The following is a 24,951-nucleotide window of genomic DNA, read 5'->3' as shown; positions in this document are numbered from 1 at the left end:
AAGAGGATTGTAAAATGCACCAATCAGCGCTCTGTAAAATGCACCAATCAGCACTCTGTAAAACGCACCAATCAGCAGGATTCGAAAGGTAGCCAATCGCGGGGAGGATTGAAAGAGGGGCACTCTGATAGGACAGAAACGGAACATGGGAGGGGACCACAAGGGAATAAAAGCTGGCCACCACCAGCCAGCACCTGGGGTCCTCTTCCCTGCTGTGGAAGCTGTCCTTTTGCTCTTCGCAATAAACCTTGTTACCGCTCACTCTTTGAGTCCGTGCCATCTTTAAGAGCTGTAACAGTCACCTGGAAGGTCTGCAGCTTCATTCTTGAAGTCAGGGAGACCACGAACCCCCTGGCAGGCACCAATTCCGACACATTACTAGGCACTAAGCATTGTGCTAGAGAGTTTGCTGTGGTATAGGGGCAACAATCTTTACTTTGGAATGAGAAAAACTTTCAAACAACTTACTTGCCATGAGTAATTTAATCTCTCTCTTTTTTATAAAACATGGGTAATATTTATCTCACAAGGATGTTTGGGATTAAAAAGTGACAACCTATGTCAATAGGACAGCATGATGCAGTGTAGGTCTTCAATGAATAGCATGGAGAGTGCTTGCAAAGGGCAACGATACAATCTAATATAAATAAGACGTTGTAGACAAACGCTTTAAAAACACATGGGGTAAGGTCTGATGTGCCAGCGTCACTACAGACGTACTTAGAAAAGTGTTCTGGGGATCTAAGTAAAGGAGGACTCCCATTTGTTGGGAGTGAGGAAAGAGCTTTAGGGAAACTGCAGCGTGATGGGCGAATCCTCCTTTCAGTATATCTACCCTGAAAGTCGGCTCCAGCCCTGCCGAACATCCTGGCCCAGCTGCACCCGACCCAGCGTGAGATGTCAAATGACCTCTTGGGGCTTCCACGCCAGACTGGAGGGGCTCTGCACAAGCCTTGCCCGACTCATTCCGGGCACCTTGAGCGTGGGAGTCCACACTGTCCCTTGACCGACCAGCTGCCAGGTTGGCCGCACTAACTTGAGCCCACCCCCACTCGAAGCTCCGCGCCGACAGCAAGTGGAGACTTGGGGGTACCGGATAGAGGAAGGAACTCCCAAGTTCTCAGCTTCAGACCATCCACGCCTCCCCCAACACGGAACCACTTTCAGCCTCCCAGCTGGTATCCCCCCACCCCCAAACCGCTGGGCCAGAGCCCAGGCCTCGGACAGCGACCGTGCTCCTCCACACACCCCGCGCTCCAGCCCCTGGGCATCCAGCAGCCGGCGTTCGCACGCTCTCTCATCGATTGGCGCTGCCTTGCTCCTTGGGCTCCCGTCGCGTGGAAATCGGCCCGAAACTTGGAAAGTCCAGCGGAGCGCGGGGAGGGAACCGAGGCAGGCGGGCCAGGGGAATGCCGATCGCACGGATGGGCGCGCGCTCAGCCTGGCGAGTGGCGGCGGCGAGTGGCGGCGCCGACTAGCCCGAGCGGCGCGAGGCCGGAGTCCGGCGTCCGCCACCCTCTCGTCTCGCGCTGGCGCGCGAGCACCTTGCCCTTGCCCCCAGGAGGGCCTCCCCGCGTGGGGCTCTCGCACCGCCCGGGGTGGGAGCAGCCGAGCCGGAGGGAGGAGGGAGGAGGGAGCGCGCGCGGGCGGCGACGGCCCCTCCCCTCCCCCTCCCGCAGCCGCGGAGAGCGCAGGGAGCAGCCGGTGGCTCGGCGGCGGCGGCGGCGGCGTCTACCTCCAGCTCCTCCTCCCTCCTCCTCCGTCTCCTCCTCTCTCTCTCCATCTGCTGTGGTTATGGCCCGTCGCTGGAGCACAAAAGAGTCTCCGCGGTGGAGGTCTGCGTTGCTCTTGCTTTTCCTCGCTGGGGTGTACGGTAAGTGTCCGCGTCCCCGCGCCCCGCTGACCGAACAAAGCTGAGGCGACCCGGGCCCCGAGGCCTCCAGGACGGGGGTTCCCCTGGAGACTCCCGCGGAGACCCTGGCTACCGGCGGGACAAAGACCGGTGAGGGGGTGGATGTGGCGGAACGGGTGTCCCCACACGGAGATGCTTTTCTCCACTCGCCCACCTCCAGACCCTCGGGTGGTGGAGAGGGGCTGGGGGCCCCGGCCGGGAGGGCCCCGGCGGAGCGAGTGGGTGGCTGGCGGACTTCCCGACCTGGGTTCGAGGGCCCCCGCGGCCAGCTGCTCGAGGACCCGTAGCCCGGCACAATCCACACACAAAGATGCTTGACTGTGAGAAAGCAGAGGAGCTCGCCCCCGCCGCTGCCGGGACGGTCCTTCCCCCCGCCCCCTCAACCCGGGGTTAGGAAGTTCTCTCACCGGTGACATTCCCACCGCGCCAGCCCTTGTCCTACTCGATTCCCTGAAAAGGCTTCCCGCTGACTTCTCCCCACTCCTCCACCTCGGGGGCAAGGGCTCTGCCGAATCCGGGCGTGCAGGGTCCTGTTGGTTCCCCGGGAGCAGCACGCGGGAGAAAGCCAGAAAATAGTTTCCAGCCCCACCTCAGTCTCTCCTGTTAGGGTGTACACATCTGTCCTGACTCTTAGTTCAATTGTAATTTCATCCATCATCGTCCGCCGCTGTGGTCACTGTTACTTTATTCCAGTCGATGGATCGGGTTAGAGATAACTCCTTTCGGGTTAAGAGAAGGCTGAAGACTGTGCGGACAGCTTTATATTGCGTTGGGGTCTGAGCAAGAGCTGAATGGAATTAATTGCAAAGGACATTTGTCTCTTAAGATAATTAAGTTACACTTCTGACTTCACCGTTCTTAGTTCATCAGTTAAACACACTGAATAGGTATTTCAGAGAGCTCAGTTTTAACCTTTCCTTTTTGGAGTGTTGCTTTGATTTCTCCAGAAAAAGAATTAGAAGATATCATTACTTTGGTAAATTTTACTTATAAAAAGTCTAATTCATTTGCCACAAACATTGATTTGACTAGTATAATGGTGGTGGTGGTGAGGTTTAGTCAACAGCCAATTTGTCAGCAAGTGTTATCTCTTTTGAACGCATTTATCTACGGAATTGAATGTGATGGTGGCTTTTGAAACCTGGCAAGTGACGCTAAATGAAGAATTAATGAACGTAATTGGGCATTTACTGACAGCCAAGAAATTCTTTTTGGTACAATTAAGGATGTGTTGCTCCCGTACCTGATTAGTAGTATTTTTGTTTGTTTTGGTGAGGAGAGTAGTTTGGTCCATTTTTTATGTAGGGGTAATTGCCAGAGGTGTGCTTGTGTGGAACCAAAAACCCAGTACACGACTTTTGATTGTTAGCTGCATCAAGTGGCTGTAATCCCTGCTTGCCTGATGACTTGTGGGTTTGGGTCTACACCAGAGATCAATAAGCTATTACGTTGTTTCTTCTGCCCTGAAGGTGGGTATAGTTCTGCTCTAGGTTTGGTGTAAAGGCCCAGAAGAGAGAAGAAATTGAGAGGTATCTTTAATTTAGGGTGATGAGGATTGTCCAGCTTTGTCCTCTACTATAATAAGAATTGAATTTCTGTGATGTCTGATCGGAATAGATAAATAAATGGGCTCTTCTTTCATTAAAACCTGTGTCATCAGTGTTTGAACTAGAAGTCTTTTGCCTCGAGGGATAAGAGGCTGTGAACCCCTCAATTTGTTTGGTGCATTCTTTAGTACTTGTACACAAAGTGACTTTCTGGTAGGGGCCTATCAAAGTTTTATCTTTTTTGGAATTTGTGTTCAGTGAGGAACACAAAATTGTTAGTAAGCAAAGACTGAAACTCCTTTTTCCAACAGTGTGGGCCGCAGATTATAAAACCAGCAGGTGATTATGCCAAAGGTTGATGTCTCAAGCCACAGCAAGTTTCAAAGTGTAAAAAAAAAAAGGAGGTAGTGAACCAGGCAGAACATTAAACTATATCAGCAGAGATTAAAGGGAACCCTTCACCCTGGAACTGAGAAATCCTCTTTATGGCTGCATGTTTTTTGTCCTCTTCTGTCTCTAACCATATGTGGGTTTATAATAGTGAAAAAGGGCTGTAACAATAGTATGGGGTGGATGTGGTTCTATAACAATAGTGGGAATTGGGTAACTTAGAATATATAGTAGTTGTAATGGGTAGTGGATGCATCCTAAGAAATAGCTGTCGCCTTGAGCCTCTTAGAACAGATACTAGCTGTAATTTATGAAACTGTCGTCTATACAGTAAAAAGTGTGTGTGTGTGTGTGTGTGTGTTTTAAAAGGCTTCAAAAATAATTAGCTCTGTTAATGAAACGGAATATTCACAATCACTGTTAACAAAGAAAAGCAGGTTGATTGGCCAATATTTAGGGAACTCCAATATTAATTCTTCACAGAGTGACTCTTGAAAATGAAATGACTCTAAGGTGTGCTTCAGATTTTTGAAACATTTCACATACATAAAAAAAATTTTTGTTGTTTATTTTGGTGCTACTTTCCAGATGACGATTTTATGGGCTCTGATATGTGACTGTTGTACTTCCAAATTAACTTTTCTGAATGCCAGAGTCTTACCTGAAACTCTAAATTGTAATCTAGAATATAATGTTTTCTAGAAGTAGTTGTTCAAGGACCTGCAATTATCTTTCAGGGGCTACTGTATCTTAACCGCATTCAATGTGCCTAAGAGTTAGGAGAGAGTAAAGGTTGACCTCTGCCACCTTTGTAAGTTTGAAGGGATAAAAATATCAGTGGTGACAACCACAAGCTTTGCTACGCATTGTCCTAGGCTTACTGTAAGAGGAAAAAGTGCTTTGTCATTTTTCACATAGGGATGTCTCGCTTTTACAAATCTATGGGAGTTTCCAAAACCTCTGTCTCCTAGTCAATAGAAGCTGTTAGTCTTGCTCACCTCCTAAGCCACAATTTGGTAATTCTGACAGTTCCGTTGCTTTATCCTTTCCACTTCTGTTTGTCTCCCAGATTAGTGTTTCCTAACGTTTACTCAAACCCACCCTTAAAATACACATTGCTTCGGGTACTATGTACATAGAGAAAAAAGTTAATGAAATCGTACTCTTAACTACCTGTGCACTCAGATGTTCTCTATTTATTCCTTCTCTTTCTCACCCTTCCCTTCTTCATTTGCTGGTCTGGACTCATTAAATTGATTTTGGATCCACTAATAAATTGCAGTCCTTAGCTTGAAAAACACTACCCAAGATGAAGCCTTAAAATATAGTTTAGAGGCCAGGCGTGGTGACTCAGGCCTGTAATCCCAGCACTTTGGGAGGCTGAGGCGGGTGAGTCTCCTGAAGTCAGGAGTTTGAGACCAGCCTGGCCAACATGGCGAAACCCTGTCTCTATTAAAAATACAAAAATTAGCCAGGTGTGCTGGTACATGCCTGTAATCCCAGCTACTCAGGAGGCTGAGGCAGGAGAATCACTTGAACCAGGAAGGTGGAGGTTACAGTGAGCCAAGATTGCACGATTGTATTCTAGCCTGGGTGACGAGTGAAACTCTGTCTCAAAAAATAAATAAATAAATAAATGTAATTTAGAATGTTTCTTGTTTGTATATGATTTTACAATAAACTTCAAGAGTTGCAGATGGTTAATTTTTGGTTACTTGCTGCCAGAGCATTTGATAGTCGTAGAACTGTTCACAGCATATACTGATTGACTTGTGATAAAATTCATTTTTAAACTGGTTTTCAGCTTATTACAATCAAGAGTCTTTACTGTTCACAGTAGTATTCTAGATGTTGTGGTAGCCTAAAATAATCTTTTTACTTTGCATATATGTAATGGATGAATCTTTTCCCATGAATTTTATGGAATGTTCAGTAGCACTTAATAACTAGTTTAAGGGTAGACAAGAAATTCTAATTTTAGAAAGGTTGTAGAATTAACTGGAACATGAGGGAAAAATCTAAACCAGACACCAATTACTTCTTAAAAAGACAAGTTTGATTACATAAAATGTGTTGAATAAAATTGAATTAATTGCTTAACATAAACCCTTCCTTGAGTTCAGAATCTAAATTATATCCATATCCTTGGGAGAATATGAAGATGGGCAGCACATTCCACAAAATTCTAGGTGGTTATCAGGCAGAAAGTATTAAACAAGCACTGTTAACTGTATTCTAGATAGAGTATGGAGGAGATTTGAATGATGTATGGTAAATGATTTATAAGGTTCCTAGAAAGTAAAATTTCTTTTGAAGAACATGAAAGAGATTTTAGCCTGAAAAGTGAGCAGCAGTTAAAGAAAATGTTGAGATTTACTTTTGTAGTTAGAAAATTTAAAGCTTATTAAAATATTAAGGGAACAAGAGGGCCTTTTTGTGTTTCTGATATGAGATGTTGTTCCTTCCCCCCCCCCCCCCCCACTTTACCAGTGATACCACAATTTAAGGGGTGAAAGTTCAGTAAAAATATACATGAAATATAAGTGAGAATTATATAGATTTAAGTAAACATAGGATATTTTTATTTTGGGTATTAATCCTGTTCTTACTGCAAGTCTTTATAAGAAGAGGAAGGTTGTTCTAAATTTAGGAATTGGAAGTTGATGATCTCTAATTTCTAAGGTTACCTTTCTTTTCTGTTTTTCTTCTTTTCTCCTTATCACTCCCTGCTTTTTGAGAGAGTTAAGTAATAGATGTACATTATTTATTCCCATTTTCTAAAATTTAGGATTAGATCCTGCAAATACAAATTACCAATGTATCTATTCAAATACATGTTATCAGAATCTCTTCTTTTTAAGTATATATAAATATATTATTTCAATACTGTATTAGCTTAGGGGATTCTTACTAAGTTATAGAAGGGAAGGAAGGAAACTAACATTTATTAAATTAAGTTTAATAGCACTTATTTACTTACAAGTACTTAATACTTACATTGAAAGATGCATGATTAGTCTTTATTTATTGCCAATTAATCTTTAGTAGGTCTTATTTGGCAATCCTATCAGATATTTACTCTTTCTTTTGTTTTATGGAAGAGAACATTGAAACACAGAAATATTGTGACTTAACTGAAGTCAAACCAGTATGAAGTAGTAGAGTCAGGATTGTAGCCTAACCCTGGCTGTCTCTTCACTTAGTTCATTTAGCAAATATTTATTGAGCCCTTGCTTATGTCTAGCACTGTGTTAGATAAAACCTGATGCACATAGTTTCTGCCCTCATGGAGCTTATAGTCTAATGAATAAGTTGTAATAAGTGCTCTCAAAGAAACAGACACGGGGCAGAGATAGTGAGTAACAGGCACAGAGTAATTAGGGGAAGACTTTTTCATGAAGGGACATTTATGAGACCTAAAGCATAGCTAACTGTGTTATGGTTGGGTAAGAGAGCTTTACATATGAGAACAATGCATGAAAGGCCCAGGATCAGGAAAGAGCTGGTATGTTGCAGATAAATTACTAAAAACACTGTAACTGGAACATAATGGTTGTAGGGGAGAGTGACAGGATGAGATTAGAACAATACTTAGAAACTCTAGGATTTAGAATCCATGGTAAAGAGTTTGGGTTTTATTTTAACTTAAGTGACATAATGTGATTTATGTTTTGAAACAGTCACATTTGCTACTATGTGGAGTATTGTCGTGAAGTGGGAAACAGTAGAGATGGGATGATCAGTTAGGAGATTTTGGCTGTAATCCAGGTGAGAGATAACAGGAGCTTGTACCAAGGTAGTAGTAGTGGAGATAAAGGAGTGTAGGTTGCCCTATTGATAGAGATAAGGGGATTTTTCCTCTTGCCGTAAGAGGTAAAGAAGAAAATATTGGTGCAAGTGTATTTAGGTCTGCAGGTTTTGGGGTGGGAAGGTGGACATTACATCTGATCGTTCTTATTTTCTCAAAGTAATATGACATAAGATCATCAGTGAAGAGGAGGAATGAGAAGTTGAGGGTGATTTTTGTTCCCTCAATTCAGTAGAACGGTTTGGACGCTTAGCAAGTTAGATTTCTGTTATTTAATCTAGAATAGAGAAGGCTATGAACACTATGCAAGCAGATATATTGTGAATAGTTGTACAACAGATGACAGGAAGAGATGGACTTAAATTACAAGGGGAGGAACCTTAAGAAGGGTTCTGTGGAGAACTCAGTTCTGAGGGCAGTCATTTTGTCAGTGAAATAAGTATAGAACATAACTTTTTACAATGTTTTAAGTGTATTTCAGGCAAGAAGCAAAGGGTGGAGCAAAAGCTGGATTTCCAATACCTTTTTGCCAAAGTTAAATGCTTTCTGCTAAGCTATCAATAAAGATTGCTTTAGAAATCAGATTGTCTTTGGTAGAGGCAAGAATGTATTAAAAGATTGGTGAATTTCAGAGCAGATTTGGAAAAATTGAGCTTTTATCTTTTTTTTTTTATTGTGTAGCTTTACAGAAGATATAACTTTAGTAGGTCCCAAAACTTCAAAGTAAATAAAACTGACAAAACAGTTTTCTAGTTTTCCTCTTAAATAGTTAATAACTCATTTACTTGCTGGTATCAGTTTGGTGAAGGTGTGAAATTGTTTTATGCTCATGTTTTGTCATTGAATGAGACTAACTTGATACCTACCTTTAATTCACTTACATTTCAGTTTTTAGAGGAATTAAAAATGATGCTAATCTTTTAATATTAGGATTAAATGGAGCACAATAGGATGTTTAGTAGTTGGAATTTACTTTTTCAAATATAAGTGAGTAAACCTTTCATAATCTGACTTAATTTCATTAATAGTTAAGGCATCTTTTTACATATATTGGAGAAGACATAAGAATAATCTTTGTATCTGATATATTTTGAAGTAGAATTGTTTCGTGAAATTATTATTGCTTGTGAAAGTTTTGCTAAGAGAATACAGAACACCTATACAAAAAATGCCATGATTAATTCTCAAAATCGTTGTGTGAGGTAGGTATTATTAGAAGAAACTGAAGCTTTGAGAATAGTAGTTTTGCCTAAGGTTCATGTCTGTCTACTGCTGTGCTCTTCGTGTAGAGGCCCATTATTTTTTTTTGTCTACATTATTGTAACAGCCACCAGCTAGTCTTAGCTCTAGTCTTGTCCTGATTGAATCATATCACACCTAGCAGTAGCCAGAGTGACTTATCTAAAGTACAGACGTGATAATGTAACTTTCTTGCTTAAAACCCAACAGCAGTTCCCTGTTCTTAAAATATAAATTTAACTCAGTAGAGCTTTCATGATCTGGCTAGCTTCTTTTTTTCACTTTTAAGTTCAGGAGTACATGTGCAGGTTTGTTATGTAAGTAAACTTGTGTCATGGGGGTTTGTTGTACACAATTATTACATGGGGGTTTGTTGTACATAATTATTAATCTGTTTGTTGTACAGATTATTTCATCACCTAGTGATATGTTACATCATATCTAGTGATATCTGTACATCATATCATATATAGTACCCAGTAGTTATTTTTTCTGATCCTCTCCTTTGTCCCACCCGCCACCTTCTGACAGGCCCCAGTATGTGTTGTTCCCCTTCCTCTATGTGTCCATGTGTTCTCATCATTTAGCTCCCACTTATAAGTGAGAACATGCAGTATTTGGTTTTCTGTTCCTGCATTTGTTTGCTGAGGATAATGGCCCCACCTCCATCCAAGTTCTTGTAAAGGACATGTTCTTGCTCTTTTTTATGACTACATAGTATTCTATGGTATATGTGTACCACATTTTCTTTATCCAGTCTGTCATTAATGGGCATTTAGGTTAATTCCATGTCTTTGTTATTGTGAATCAGTGCTGCAAGGAACATAACACATGCATGTGTCTTTATGATAGAACAATTTATATTCCTTTGGGTGTATTCCCAGTAATGGGATTGCTGGGTCAATGATATTTCTGTTTTTAGGTCTTTGAGGAGTCGCCACGTTGTCTTCTACAATGGTTGAACTAATTACACTTCTGCCAACAGTGTACAAGCATTCCTTTTTCACCACAACCTCGCAAGCATTTGTTATTTTTTTGACCTTTTAATAATTAGCCATTCTGACTGGTGTGAGATAGTATCTCATTGTGGTTTTGATTTGCATTTCCCTGATTGGTGATGTTGAGCTATATTTCATATGATTGTTGGCTGTATGTATGTCTTTTTTTGAAAAGTGTTCATGTCCTTTACCCAGTTTTCAATGGGTTTTTTTCTTGTAAATGTGTTTTAAGTTCTTTATAGATTTAGATTAGTTTTTTGTTTGTTTGTTTTGTTTTTTTTTTGAAACGGAGTCTTGCTCTGTCGCCCGGGCTGGAGTGCAGTGGCACAATCTTGGCTCACTGCAAGCCCCGCCTCGTGGGTTCATGCCATTCTCCTGCCTCAGCCTCTCGAGTAGCTGGGACTACAGGCACCCACCACCATGCCCGGCTAATTTTTTTTTTTTCTTTTATGTATTTTTAGTAGAGACAGGGTTTCACTGTGTTAGTCCTGATGGTCTCAATCTCCTGACCTCGTGATCCACCTGCCTGGGCTTCCCAAAGTGCTGGGATTACAGGCGTGAGCCACCGCACCCGGCCTAGATTAGTTCTTTATAGATGCTGGATATTTTGCAAATTATGAATCTTTGTCAGATGCATAGTTTGCAAAAATTTTCTCCCATTCAGTAGGTAGCCTATTCACTCTGTTGACCGTTTCCTTTGCTGGACAGAAGCTCGTCAGTTTAATTAGATTCCATTTGTCAATTTTTGCATTTGTTGCAATTGCTTTTGGCGTCTTTATCCTGAGATCTTTGCCTATTTCTGTGTCTAGAATGGTATTGCCTAGCTTGTCTTCCAGGGTTTTTATAGTTTTGGGTTTTACATTTAAGTCTTCAATCCATCTTGAGTTAATTTTTGTATATGGTGTAAGGAAGGGGTCCAGTTTCAGTCCTCTGCATATGACTAGCCGGTTACCCCAGCACCATTTATTGAATAAGGAATCCTTTTCCCATGGCTCATTTTTGTCAAGTTTGTTGAAGATCAGTTAGTTGTAGATGTGCCGCCTTGTTTCTGGGTTCTCTATTGTGTTCCATTGGTCTATGTGTCTGTTTTTGTACAAGTACCATGCAGTTTTGGTTACTGTAGACCTGTAGTGTAGTTTGAAGTTGGGTAGCATGATTTCTTCAGCTTTCTTCTGTTTGCTTAGGATTACCTCTGCTATTTGGGCTCTTTTTTTGGTTCTATATGAATTTTAAAATAGTTTCTTCTAGTTCTGTGAAGAATGTCAATGGTCATTTAATAGGAATAGCATTGAATCTGTAAATTGGTTTGGGCAGTATGGCCATTTTAACAGTATTGATTCTTCTTACCCATAAACATAGAATGTTTTTCCATTTGTTTGTGTCATTTCTGATTTCTGTAAGCATAGTTTTATAGTTCTCCTTCTAGAGATCTTTCACCTCCCTGGTTAGCTGTGTTCCTGGGTATTTTATTCTTTTTATGGCAGTTGTGAATGGAATTACATTCTTGATTTGGCTTCAGCTTGACTGTTGTTGGTGTATAGGAATGTTAGTGATATTTGCACATTGATTTTATATCCTGTGAATTTGCTGAAGTAGTTATCAGCTTAAGAAGCTTTGGGCCGAGACTGTGGGGTTTTCTAGATATAGGATCATGTCATTTGCAAACAGGGATAATTTGACATCCTCTGTTCCTATTTAGATGCACTTTATTTATTTCTTTTGCTTGATTACCCTAACCGAGACTTCCAGTACTATGTTGAATAGCAGTGGTGAGAGAGGGCATCCTTGTCTTGTGTCGGTTTTCAGGGGTCATGCTTCCAGCTTTTGCCCATTCATTATGATGTTGGTTGTGGGTTTGTTTGTCATAGACGGCTCTTATTATTTTGAGGTATATTTCTTAATACCTTGTTTACTGAGAGTTTTTAATATGAAGGGGTGTGGACTTTCATCAAAAGCCCTTTCTGCATCTGTCAAGATAATCATGTGGTTTTTGTCTTTAGCTCTCTTTATGCAATGAATCACATTTATTGATTTGCATATGTTGAATCAACCTTGCATCCCAGGGATAAAGCCTACTTGATCACGGTGGATAAGCTTTTTGATGTGCTACTGGATTTGGTTTGCCAGTATTTTTTGAGGATTTTTGCATCAGTGTTCATGAAGAATATTGTCCTGATGTTTTCTTTTGTTGCCAGTAAGTTTTTTGTTTTTGTTTGTTTGTTTTTTTAATACCAAAACCACCATCAGGTTTTGGTATCAGGATGATGCTGACCTCATAGAATGAGTTAGGAGGGAGCCCTTCCTCTTCAATTTTTTTGAATAGTTACAGCAGGAACAGTACCAACTCTTCTTTGTACATCTGGTAGAATTCAGCTGTGAATCCATCTGGGCATTTTTTGCTTGGTAGGCTATTTATTACTGACTTAATTTCAGAGTTTGTTATTAGCTTGTTCAGGGATTCAGTTTTTTTCCTGGTTTAGTCTTAGGAAGGTGTATGTGTCCAGTAATTTATCCATTTCTTTTAGATTTTTCTAGTTTATGTGCATACAGGTGTTTGCAACATTCTCTGATGATTGTTTGTATTTCTCTGGGGTCTGTGGTAGTATCCCCTTTGTTGTTTCTAATTGTGCTCATTTGAATTTTCTCTCTTCTTTATTAGCCTAGCTAGTGGTCTGTTTTATTAATTTTTTCAAAAAAAACCAGCTCCTGGATTTGTTGATCTTTTGAATGGTTTTTTGCATCTCAGTCTCCTTCAGTTCATCTCTGATTTTGGTTATTTCTTGTCTTTACTAGCTTTGAGATTTGTCTGCTCTTGGTTCTCTAGTTCTTTTAGTTGTGATGTTGTTAATTTGCAATCTTTCTAACTTTTTGATGTGGGCATTTAGTGCTATAAATTTCCCTTTTAATACTGCCTTAGCTGTGTCCCAGAGATTCTGGGATGTTGTATCTTTGTTCCATTGGTTTCCAAGAACTTCTTTTTCTTTTTTTTTTTTTTTTTTGAGATGGAGTCTCGCTCTGTTGCCCAGGCTGGAGCACAGTGGCACAATCTTGGCTCACTGCAAGCTCCGCCTCCCTGGTTCATGCCATTCCCCTGTCTCCCCCTCCTGAGTAGCTGGGACTACAGGTGCCCACCACCACGCCCAGCTAATTTTTTTGTATTTTCAGTAGAGAAGGGGTTTCACCTTGTTAGCTAGGATGGTCTCAATCTCCTGACCTCATGATCTGCCTGCCTTGGCCTCCCAAAGTGGTGGGATTACAGGTGTGAGCCACTGCGCCTGGCCTGTTTCCAAGAACTTCTTGATTTCTGCCTGAATTTTATTATTTACCCAAAAGTCATTCAGGAGCAGATTATTTAATTTTCATGTAATTGTATGGTTTTTAGTGAGTCTCTTAGTCTTGATTCCTAATTTGACTGCACTATGGTTCAAGAGATTGTTTTTTATTATTTCATTTCTTTTGTATTTGCTGAGGAGTGTTTTGCTTCCGATTATGTAATCAATTTTAGAGTACGTGCCATCTGGCAATGAGACGCATGTATATTCTGTTTTAGGGCGGATAATTCTGTAGATATCTGTCAGGTCTGTTTGATCTAGTGCTGAATTCAGGTGCTGAATATCTTTGTTAATTTTCTGTTTTGATGATCTAATACTGTCAGTGAGGTGTTAAAGTCTCCCACTATTATTATGTGGGAGTCTAAGTCTCTTTGAAGGTCTCTAGGAACTTGCCTTATGAATCTGGGTGCTCCTGTGTTGAGTGCATATATATTTATAATAGATCTTCCTGTTGAATTGAACCCATTACCATTATGTAATGTTCTTCTTTGTCTTTTTCGATCTGTGTTTTAAAGTCCGTTTTGTCTGAAACTAGGATTGCTTTTTTCTTTTTTCCATTTGCTTCATAGATTTTTCTCTCTTTATTTTAAACCTATGTGTGTCATTGGATGTGAGATGAGTCTCTTGAAGATACCATACCTATGCATCTTGGTTCTTTATCCAGCTTGCCATTCTGTGTCTTTTACTTGGGGCATTTATCCCATTTATATTCAAGCTTAGTATTGATATGTGTGGATTTGATCCTGTCATCATGATGTTTCCTGGTTATTTTGCAGACTTGTTTATGCAGTTGCTTTGTAGTGTCATTGGTCTGTATACTTCAGTGTGTTTTTGTAGTGGCTGGTAATGGTCCTTCCTTCCCATGTTTAGTGCTTCATTCAGGAGCTCTTGCGCAGCACGTCTGGTGGTAATGAATTCCTTCAGCATTTGCATGTCTGAAAAGGATCTTATTTCTCCTTTGCTTATGACGCTTTGGCAAGATATGAAATTCTGGGTTGGAATTTCTTTAAGAATTTTGAATATTGGCTCCCAGTCTCTTCTGGCTTGTAGAGTTCCTGCTGAGAGGTGTGCTGTTAGTCTGATGGACTTCCCTTTGTAGGTGACCTGCTTTTTCTCTCTAGCTACCTTTAATATTTTTTCTTTCATTTTGGCCTTGGAGAATCTGATGATTACGCGTCTTGGGGATGATCTTTTGAAATGTCTTACTTGAGTTCTCTGCATTTTCTGAATTTGAATGTTGGCTTCTCTAGCTAGGTTGGGGAAGTTCTCATGGATGATATCCTGAAATATGTTTTCCAAGTTGGTTCCATTTTCCCCATCTCTTTCAGAGACACCAATGAGTTGTGGATTTGATCTCTTTACGTAATCCCTTATTTCTCAGAGGTTTTGTTTGTTCCTATTCATTCTTTTTTCTGTTCTTGTCTGACTATCCTGTTTCAGAACGCCACTCTTCAAGCTCTGAGATTCTTTCCTCTGCTTGGTCTGTTCTGCTATTAATACTTATGATTGCATTATGAAATTCTTAAAGTGTGTTTTTCAGCTCTATCAGGTCTGTTACATTCTTTTCTGTAGTGGCTGTTTTGTCTGTCAGCTCCAGCATTGTTTTATCATAATTTTTAGCTTCTTTGGATTGGGTTTCAGCATACTCCTGTAGCCCAATGATCTTTGTTACTATTCATATTCAAATTTCTATTTCTGTCATTCAGTCATCTTAGCCCAGTTCAGAACGCTTGCTGGAGAGCTGATATGGTCATTTGGAGGGAAAAAGGCACCCTGGCTTTTTGAGTTTTCAGAGTTCTTGCTCTAGTTCTTACTCATCTTGTGGGCCTGCTACCCTCAATCTTTGAGGTTTCTGATCTTTGGATTTTTTTTTTCCCCTTTTATCCTATTTGATAACTTTGAGTGTTTGTGGTATAAGGTGGATTCAGCTGACTGACTTCATTTCTGGAAGATTTTAGGGGGGCCAGTGCTCAGCTCCCGACTCCTGGACGGCTTGCTCTTAACTCTGGGGGACTTGTATTGGGTCCCGACTTTGTTCTCTGGTTCTTCAAGGCTTCGAAATCCACTGTGCTGGATTGGGGGACCAACTTGCAGCACCTGTGGCAGAGTGCTAGCAGTGCCAGGGTGCCTGCCTTCCTGTGGGTGTTCACCACAGTGGTGGAGGCAACGCAGCTGGTCAGGGTGTCAGGGACCTCCTGCTGGTAACTGGAGGTGATGTTGGCTTGGGGCTCTAGTCACACTGAAGCTGATGTTGGCTCGGGGGCAGGGCACTGGTGGATCTGGATTCCTTCTCTGTGCCCTGCAAGCACGAATGATCACTCGGGGGCAGGGCACTGTTGGATCTGGATTCCTTCTCTGTGCCCTGCAAGCAGGAATGATCACTCAGGGGCAGGGGATCTGGCTAGTTTTTATCTTTCTGCCTCGTCTTGGTCATTCCCCTTCACCCCTGCCCTTCCCCCTCTCCCACACCATGTTCCTGCCATACTTGTGACTTCCAGTCTTTATACACGCTGTTCCTTCTGCCTGCCTTATTTCTTTCTCCACCACTTTCTTCTCTAGGCTAACTCCTGCTGTCCTTCAGCTTTCTTCCCATTGCTGCCTCCTTTAGGGAGTCTTCCTGGTTCCTCAAAACTAAGTGCCCTTCTTAGAAGCATCTCAGATATAATGTGAGCCTCAAGTGTAAATCACATATGTAGTTTTGAATTTTCTATTAACCACATTTTAAAAAAAGAAACAGGTGAAATTAATGTTAATATTTTAAAACTAATATATCTAAAATACTATCATTTCAACACGTGATCAGTAGAAAGTAATTATTAATGAGAAGCTCTACATTATGTTTTTCATGCTCAGTCTTCAAAATCCAGTGTAATGTTTATACTTACAGCCCATCTCAATTCAACTAACCACAGTTTAAATCCTGAAAGCCACTTGGAAAACAGTGTCTATTAAAGCTGTATGTAAACATGTCCTGTGGCCCAGGAATTCTGCCCCTAGATATGAACTCAACAGGTATATAATGTGTGCCAAAAGGCATGTACAAGAATATTCATAGCATCCTTATTGGTTATAATCCCAGACTAGAAACAACCCTATGTCCATCAGCAATAGAATAGATGAATAAATTATGGTATATTAGCATAAGATAATTCTGGTTAGCAGCAGTTTCCAAACTTTCAGGTCGCAGGACTCCACAGTTATTGAGGAATCCAAAGAATGGTTTATGTATAGGAGCTATATATGTTTTTAAGAATATTAGGAATTAAAATTGAGTAATTATTAAAACATTAATTCATTTAAAATGACAATAAGAAACCTATTACATATTACCGTAAATAACATGTTAAATAAAAATATGTAAGATGACAACTATATTTTCCAACAGAAACAAAAATTTTTTGAGAATAGTGGCATTGTCTTACGTTTTTGCAATTACCATAGGGTCAGAGTTATATGTAAAACATATTTAGTATAATGCCAGACAATACTTGTTGAATAAATGAATTCATTTATCTATAAATGGAGTAAATTACATTTATGTGATTCCTAATGTTGAATCATTTTTGCATTCATTCATAGGCCATACCAACTTGCTAATGATATATTTTAATCTGCTAGAATGCATTTACTGATAATTTTTATACTTTGCATTTATATTTATGACATCAGTCCATAGTCAGTCTTAGCTTTCTTCTGCCCTCTACCTCTTTTTTTCCTTCCTGTAACCTAACCTCCCTCTTCTTCTGCTTGATTTTCATATCTGTTAATCCATTCTTTTAGATGCACTTACGATCTTTTTTTTGTTGAGTTCAGTGTTTAGAAGTAGTATAAAAGATACTAGTGTTCCAGTTATTATTATTTTGCCTTTTAAGATTAGAAAAAGAGAAGTAAGTGATTGTTTATGAACTATATAGGTACCATAACAGGAAAGCAAAAATTAAAAATTTTGTACTAATAAATGCCGAGGGGAGAAATGTTTTCATTCCTAGTACGTTTAAACTTTATGTCACTAACCAAGATAATACAGATGAGCCTGTAAGAAGTAGATCCCTTCTTACACATCGGCTATAGGACTAAGTAAGCCAGTAAGAGACCTCAGTGGAGATAGATCAGTTCCATTAGAAGTGGAACTCACATCTGAAGGCAGGAGCTGTGTGGGAGGTAAAATGGAGATGCTAAATGAGGACTGAGCTCAAGTCAAGGGAGAGGACTCCTGTATTCTGTCAGTAGGGTACATCCGGTTTGTGTGGATGACACTTTAAGACCAAACTAATTTGCTCAAAAAGTAGCAGACATAAAGTTAACCAAAATATGGCTCCAGTGCTATCTAAACTATGACCTAGTAGTGTACTAACATGATTACTTGTATATAAAAGTATTTGCCCAGGTACAAAGGATGGGAGATTAAGGAGAACCTACTACTATCGGTGCTGCTGGAGTGGATCACTGCACAGGGGCTAGGAGCCATATGAAAAATACAAACGAGTATTAAGAAATTGCATAAATTACATTTGTATACGATTCAACTTAACATTATTTTTTCTACCACGTAAGAATAAGAATCTGAGTGTTTGATTTGATTGCTGTGTGTGGGTGGGTTAGAGAGAATTAGAATACATGATTTATCTCTGGTCTTTATTTTATTATTTTATTTATTCTTTTATTCCCTGATCTAAGTAGGGGGCTAGCTATGATAAATAGAAATTATGTTTTTTAAAGGTTTATTTGAACTCTACTCTAAAAGCATATGTCCATGATGCCTTTGGGGAAATAACTCTAATTTTCAATTCCTTCATCCTTGAGTCAGTTTTGCTAATTTATATTAAGTTATATGTTCTAGAACATTATTTTACCTGTATTTCCATATTTGCTTTAAATTTATAAATACTATTATTTTAAAAATATTTTCTACATCTGTGATTATATCACCATAGTCATTCCTAATACCCATCTGTCTCTTTTGTCTGTCATTCTTTTCTTGAACAGACTTATCAAAGGTTTCTTTATTTTAGATGTTCTTCTCAAAGAACCAGCTCTTGGTTTCATGCTGTACTGCTTTCCTTGTTTTCTGTTTTATTAATTTTCTTTCACTATTTCTTTATTTTGTTGATTTTTTAGCGGTTGTTTATTTTTAAATTTTGTTTTAGACATTATACAGTAAAACTGACTCTCTTTTTTTCTGGTGCAGTTATGTGACTGTTAACACACGTACACATTCATGTAGCTGCCGCTAAAATCAGGATGTAGAACAGTTCATCACCCCAGAAAACTCTTGCCTGCTCTTCCTTTATGGTCATAACCATGTCCTCACCCATAATCTGTGATAGCCACTGAGATGTTCCTAACCATAGTTTTATCTTTTTAAGAATGTCATATAAATGGAATTGTCCAACACATAACCATTTGAGACTGACTGCTTTTACTCAGCATAATATCTTGGAGATTCATGCACATTGTTGCATCAATCACTAGTTTTATTCCTTGCCATTGTATGGATATACCACAGTTTATCAGTTCACCTATTGAAGGACATTTCCATTGTTTTCAGTTTTTGGCTATTATAAATAAAACTTCTACAAATATCCAGTACAGGTTTCTGTGTGGACGTAAGTTTTTATTTCTCTAGGGCAGTGGTCCCCAACCTTTCTGACACCAGGGACCAGTTTTGTGGAAGACAATTTTTCTGCAGACCTGGTGGGAAGGGAGGATGGTTTTGGAATGAAACTGTTCCACCTCAGATCATCAGGCATTAGATTCTCATAAGGAGCTCCCAACCTAGATCCCTTGCATGTGCAGTTCACAATAGGGTTTGCAGTCTGCCACCAGAAGGTGGACCTCAGGTGGTGCATTAGTCTGTTTTCACACTGCTGTAAAGAACTGCCTGAGACCGGGTCATTTATAAAGGAAAGAGATTTAGTTGACTCACAGTTCAGCATGGCTGGGGAGGCCTCAGGAAACTTATGGTGGAAGGTGAAAGGGAAGTAAGGCACCTTCTTCACAAGGTGACAGGAAGGAGAATGAACACAGGAGGAACTACCAAACAATTATAAATCATCAGATCTCATGAGAACTCACTCACAATTACAAGAACATCATGGAGGAAACCACCCCCATGATTCAGTTACCTCCACCTGATCTCTCCCTTAACACGTGGGGATTATAAAGATTATGGAGATTATAATTCAAGATGAGATTTTGGGTGGGGACATAGGCAGACCTTATCAGGTGGTAGTGCTTGCTCACCCACCACTCACTTCCTGCTGTGCTGCCCACTTCCGAATAGGCCACGGCCCATTACTGGTCTGCAGCCTGGGGGTTAGGGACTCCTGCTTTAGGATAAATACTTAGGAGAAAAATTGCTGGGTCCTAAGTTACACATACATGCTTAACTTTTTCAGAAACTACCAAACCGTTTTCCAGACTGACTATATCAGTTTGCATTCTGACTAGCAGTGTGGGAGTGTTTCAATTGCTCTGCATCTTTGTCAGTACTTGGTATTGTTAATATTTTTATTTTTGTCATTCTAGAAGGGATATGGTGGTAGCTCGTCTGGTTTGCATTTGTATTTTTTAATGGCTAATGATATTGAACATCTTCTCATATACTTCTTTGCCATCTTGTGTGAAATGCTTGAGTTCATTACTCATTTTTAATTGGGTTGGTGGTTTTTTGCTGTTGAGTTTTGGGAGTTCTTATATATTTTTCCCCCTCTGAATCTGTAGCTTGTCTTTTTTTCCTGTAGACAGTGCCATTGGCAAAGGAAAAGTTTTAAAATTTGATGAAGTTCAACTTGTCAGTTTTTTAATGAGTTGTTTTTTGTGTCATTTCTAAAAGCTCTTTACCTAATCCCAGATCAGAAAGGTTTTCTTCTGCTTTTTTTCTGAAAGTTTTAGAGTTATGTTACACATTTAGGTCTAAAATTCATTATAATTTATCTTTTTAAAAGGTATGAGGTTTAAAAAAGAGGTTCAGTTTTTGCATATGGATAACCACCAATTGTTCCAACACTACTTGTTGAAAAGATTATTCTTTCCCATTGAGCTGCCTTTGCACGTTTATCAAAGATCAAGTGGCTATATTTGCATGAGTCTATTTCTGGATTATATTCTGTTCCATTGTTCTGTGTCTATCATTTTGTCATTATCACACTTTCTTAATTACTGTAGCTTTATCCTAAATCTTAAAATTGGGTAGCATATACAATCCTTTCAGTTTTATTCTTTGTAAAAATTAGCTATTCTAATTCCTTTTCTCTTCCATATACATTTTAGAATCAGCTTGCTTTTATCTACAAAATGTCCTGCAGGGATTTTGATTGATACTATGTTAAATTTATAGATTACTTTAGGAAGAATTGATATCTTTACTATGTTGAGTTTTCTAATCCATGAATGCAGAGTTGTTCTGTTAATTTAGGTCTTTGCTTTCTTTCATTAGTGTTTCATAGTTCTCAACACACAGATACTTTGTATGTTTTGTTAGATTATACATATTTCATTTGGGGGGAGCTATAGGAAATAATATTGCTTTTAAATGTTGATTTTTAATTGTTTTTTGCATGTATATGAAATGTGATTGATTTTTGTGTTGACCCTGTGTCTAAACTCACTTATTAGTTCTAGGAGTATTTGTGTAGATTTCTCTCAAATTTTCTGCATAATTATGTCATCTGTGAATATGGACAGTATTATTTTTGCCTTTCCCAACTATACACCTTTTTTTAATTTATTTATTTTCTTGCCTTATTGCATTGGCTAAGACTTTTAGTACACTGAGTAGGAGTGGTGAGAGTGCTTGCCTGTTTTCTATCATGGGCGGAAAGTATTTCAATTCCACCATTAAGTATGTTAGCTGTAAGATTTTTGTAGATGCCTTTTTACCAAGTTGAGGATGTTCTTTTGTATTCCTAGTTTGCTAAGAGTTTTATTATGAATCTTTATTATGAACATTATTATGTTGTATTTTGAAAAATCCCTTTTCTGTATCTACTCATGTCATTATGTGATTTTTCTTTTTTGACTGTTAGTATAATGGATTACATTGATTGACTTTTTTCAAATATATAACTAGCCTTTCATTCTGAGGATAAACCACTTGGTTGTAGTGTATTATGCTTTTTTAAAAATAACAATTTTAAATGATGAACTTCAGCTTTTAAAAGTATACAATTCAGTGTTTAGCATATTCACAAAGTTACACAACTGTCACCACTATCTAATTCCAAAATATTTGCATTGGCCCAAAAGGAAACTCTGTACCTATTAACAATCACTACCCATTCTTCCTACTCTCTAGCCCCTAGAAACTACAAATCAACTTCTGTCACTATGGATTTGCCTATTCTGGGCATTCATATAAATGAAATCATACAATATTTGGTCTTTTGTGTCTGGCTTCTTTCATCTAGCATAATGTTTTCATGGCTTATTCATGTCATAGCATGACTGTAACATGGCTCAGTACTTTATTCCCAAAAATTCCATTGTATGGATATTCCACTTTGTGTATCTGTTCATTAGTTGACAGACATTTGAGTAATTTGCACTTTGGGACTATTATGAATAATGCTATGAATATTTGTGTGAAAGTTTTTGTGTGGACACATAGTTTCAGTTCTCTTGGGTATATACAGAGGAGTGGAATTACTGACTCATATAGTAATTCTGTGTTTACCTTTTTGAGGAACTCCAAACTCTTTTCCAAAGGACAGCACTATTTTACATTCCCACTAGCAGTATGTGAGGGTTCCAGTCTCCACATCCTTGCCACCACTTTATTGTTTGTCTTTTTCATTACAGCTGTTTTAATTGGTGTGAAGTTGTATGTCATGGTGGTTTTGATTTTCAGCTCCCTAATGGGTACTGATGTTGAGGTTCTTCTCATATGTTTATTGGCCTTTTGTGTTTATACTCTGAAGAAATGTCTATTCAAATCTTTTGCCCATTTCTTAATTGGTTAGAGTATCTGTCTTTGTTGACAGATACTCAATTGGTTGAGTTGTAAGAGTTCTTTAAAAATTGTGGTTGTTAACCCCGTTATCTGATATATGATTTTCAAATATTTTATCCTGTTTTGTAGTTTGTTCTTTTACTTTCTTAATGGTGTTCTTTGAGGCACAAGTGTTTTCAATTTTGAGACAGTCCAGTTTACCTAGTTTTTGTTACTTGTGCCTTTGATATTATATCTAAGAATCCATTTGCTAACCCAAGGTCATAGGGGTTTACTCTGGTGTGGTTTTTTAATTCCCCTAAGAGTTTTATAATTTTGCTGTTATATATAGGTTTCTGATCCATTTTGACTTGTTTTTTGCATATGATGTGAGGTAGGGGTCAAATTCATTCTTTTGCACATGGTTTCCTTTGTTCCAGCATTATTTGTTGAAAAAACCAGTCTTTCTCCCATTTAATCCTCCTGGCACCCTTGTTGAAAATCAACTGGCTGAAATTAATGAGAGTTTACCTCTCAGATCTGTATTTTATGACCTATGTTGTCTATCCCTATGCTAGTACCACACTGTCTTCATTAGTGTCGCTTTGTAGTAAGTTTTGAAATCAGAAAGTGTGAGTATTCCAATTTGTTTTCATTTTTCAAGATTGTTTTTGCTATTCTGGATTTCTTGAATTTTCATATGAATTTTAGGATTAGTTTATCAATTTCTAGGCGCAGGGGAAGGTAGCTAGGATTTTGATAGGGATTGCTTGGAATCTGTAGAGCATATTTGTCAAGAATTGTCTTACCAATCTTAGTCCTTCTGATTGATAAACATGGGATATGTCTTTTCATTCATGTAGATTTTAATCTTTTTCAATAATGTTTTGTTCTGAAACTATTTTATTCCTTTTCATGCTATTTGTAAGTGGAATTGTTTTCTTAGTTTTCAGATTATCATTGTCGGTGCATATGAATATACTTTTTCTTGTATCCTATGACTTGTTGAACTTACTAGCTCTAATAAGTTTTTGTTTCTGTGAATACCTTAGGATTTTTCATATACAAAATTTTATCATATGCAAATAGAGATGGTTTTACTTCTTCCTTTCTGATTTGGTTTGGCTGCATCCCCACCAAATCTCCACTTGAATTGTATCTCCCAGAATTCCCCCATGTTATGGGAGGGACCCGGGGGAGGTAATTAAATCATGGGGGCCAGTCTTTCCTGTGCTATTCTCGTGATAGTGAGTAAGTCTCCTGAGATCTGATGTGCTTATGAGGGGTTTACACTTTTGGTTCGTCCTCATTTTTTCTTGCTGCTGCCATGTAAGAAGTGCCTTTTGCCTCCCGCCGTGATTCTGAGGTCTCCGCAGCCATGTGGAACTAAATCCAATTAAACCTCTTTTTCTTCCCAGTCTCGGGTGTGTCTTTATCAGCAGCATGAAAACAGACTAATACACCTTCCAATCTAAATGGCTTTTTTTCCTTACCTAATTGTCCTGGCCAAAACCTCTGGTACGGTGTTGAATGGAAGTGGCAAGAGTGGATATCCTTGTTTTTATTTGTAATCACCTTTAATTTTCCTGCTCTCTTACTGCTTTTTTTGTCCTGTCATTTTTGTTTTTTTTTAATAAAATGACATTTATTATTGATTTTGTAATCAGTTTATAATTATATATTTAAATTTTGCTTTACATACATAAGATCACAGCCAAGGAGGTTGCCCATAATTTCACATTTTATCTCCAGCCACTTGTGCTATTTTATATTTGAAAATATTCACTCTTATTATTTACGTCAAATAGTGATCTATAACTTTGTTTAAACAATAATAATTAAGGGCCTTTTCTTCTTTGGGACAATAAAAAATTAAATAACGTATTGAAGATACTACTAAGGAAACTCTACTTTTTGATTATGGCCTCTGCATTAAAGAGCTGTAGGAATTTTTCTAATTGTCAGATCTTCCCACAACCTCTCTGTTCAAAGAAATAACATCTTTGAAATAATTTGTGTGAGTACTTTACAAATCACAAGTTGATTCACAAGACCATATTACCATAATCACTAATTTTTAAAAGTCTCCTAAATATTTTGTATATCACTTCTCTTGATTATAAAATGTCAATAGTATGGACACACTGTTAATATAACAGAATATTAAATCAGTTTCCTATCAACCCACCAAAGTCATTTAGTAATTATATTGGCCATTTCCACTGATTGGCAGGAGGCTCTTCCCCTAAGGCTCCCATGGTTTTCACTGCATCATTTTCCTCACCAGACTTAGTTAATTTTCAACCTGAGGAATCACCTCTTCTACTTGATCACCTTGAGGTTGGTCTTCTAATTTTTTAACATCTGATTCTACTTTAACCATAGCCAGCTTCTCATTTGTAATCTGTTCTGTATACTTTCTATGTGCTGCATTTTCAGGGATTTGCTCAAGAACATCAAGAATCTTTGTGTACAATATTCTCAGCCTCTCTTATGGACTCTTGCATATAGCCAATCCCACAAGGCCAGTGGTCTTCAGCACACCCACTATGACAGTGCCAACAAGCCAATGACCTGCCATTTTTTTTGAAGTCTTTAATCAGGCTGAATTTTATTTTGCTGTGTCCTCTCCCTCTCCCCCCATCTCCTCCTCTCCCTCTCTCTCCCTGCCCCAGCCTTTCTCCCCCTCTGTCTTTCCATTCTTCTCCCACAACCAAGAAACATGTATGGGGTGTGTGTGTGTGTATTTTTTTTTTTTTTTGAGATGGAGTCTTGCTCTGTTGCCCAGGCTGGAGT

The 24,951-nt window shown here is 39.0% G+C and overlaps 1 protein-coding gene and 1 pseudogene across 2 annotated transcripts in view; one reads left to right on the top strand and one right to left on the bottom strand.

The window, feature by feature from the left end:
• The first annotated feature begins 288 nt into the window (after positions 1-288).
• LRP12 (LDL receptor related protein 12) overlaps positions 289-24,951 on the top strand; it is a 101,947-nt gene continuing 77,284 nt past the window's right edge. For both annotated transcript variants that reach the window (XM_019032955.4, XM_004047420.5), the window contains exon 1: positions 289-1,873. In XM_019032955.4, the coding sequence (XP_018888500.3) occupies positions 1,795-1,873 (79 nt within the window). In that variant the 5' untranslated portion in view covers positions 289-1,794. The remainder of the gene's footprint in view (positions 1,874-24,951) is intronic.
• LOC101141310 (NADH dehydrogenase [ubiquinone] 1 alpha subcomplex subunit 5-like) lies at positions 24,360-24,736 on the bottom strand (annotated as a pseudogene).

This window comes from Gorilla gorilla, chromosome 7 (assembly GCF_029281585.2).
Source record: "Gorilla gorilla gorilla isolate KB3781 chromosome 7, NHGRI_mGorGor1-v2.1_pri, whole genome shotgun sequence".
In the NCBI taxonomy this organism is placed as follows: Eukaryota; Metazoa; Chordata; class Mammalia; order Primates; family Hominidae; genus Gorilla; species Gorilla gorilla.
The sequence above is the reverse complement of the archived record's forward strand: the minus strand, read 5'-3'. Positions and strand labels throughout refer to the sequence as shown.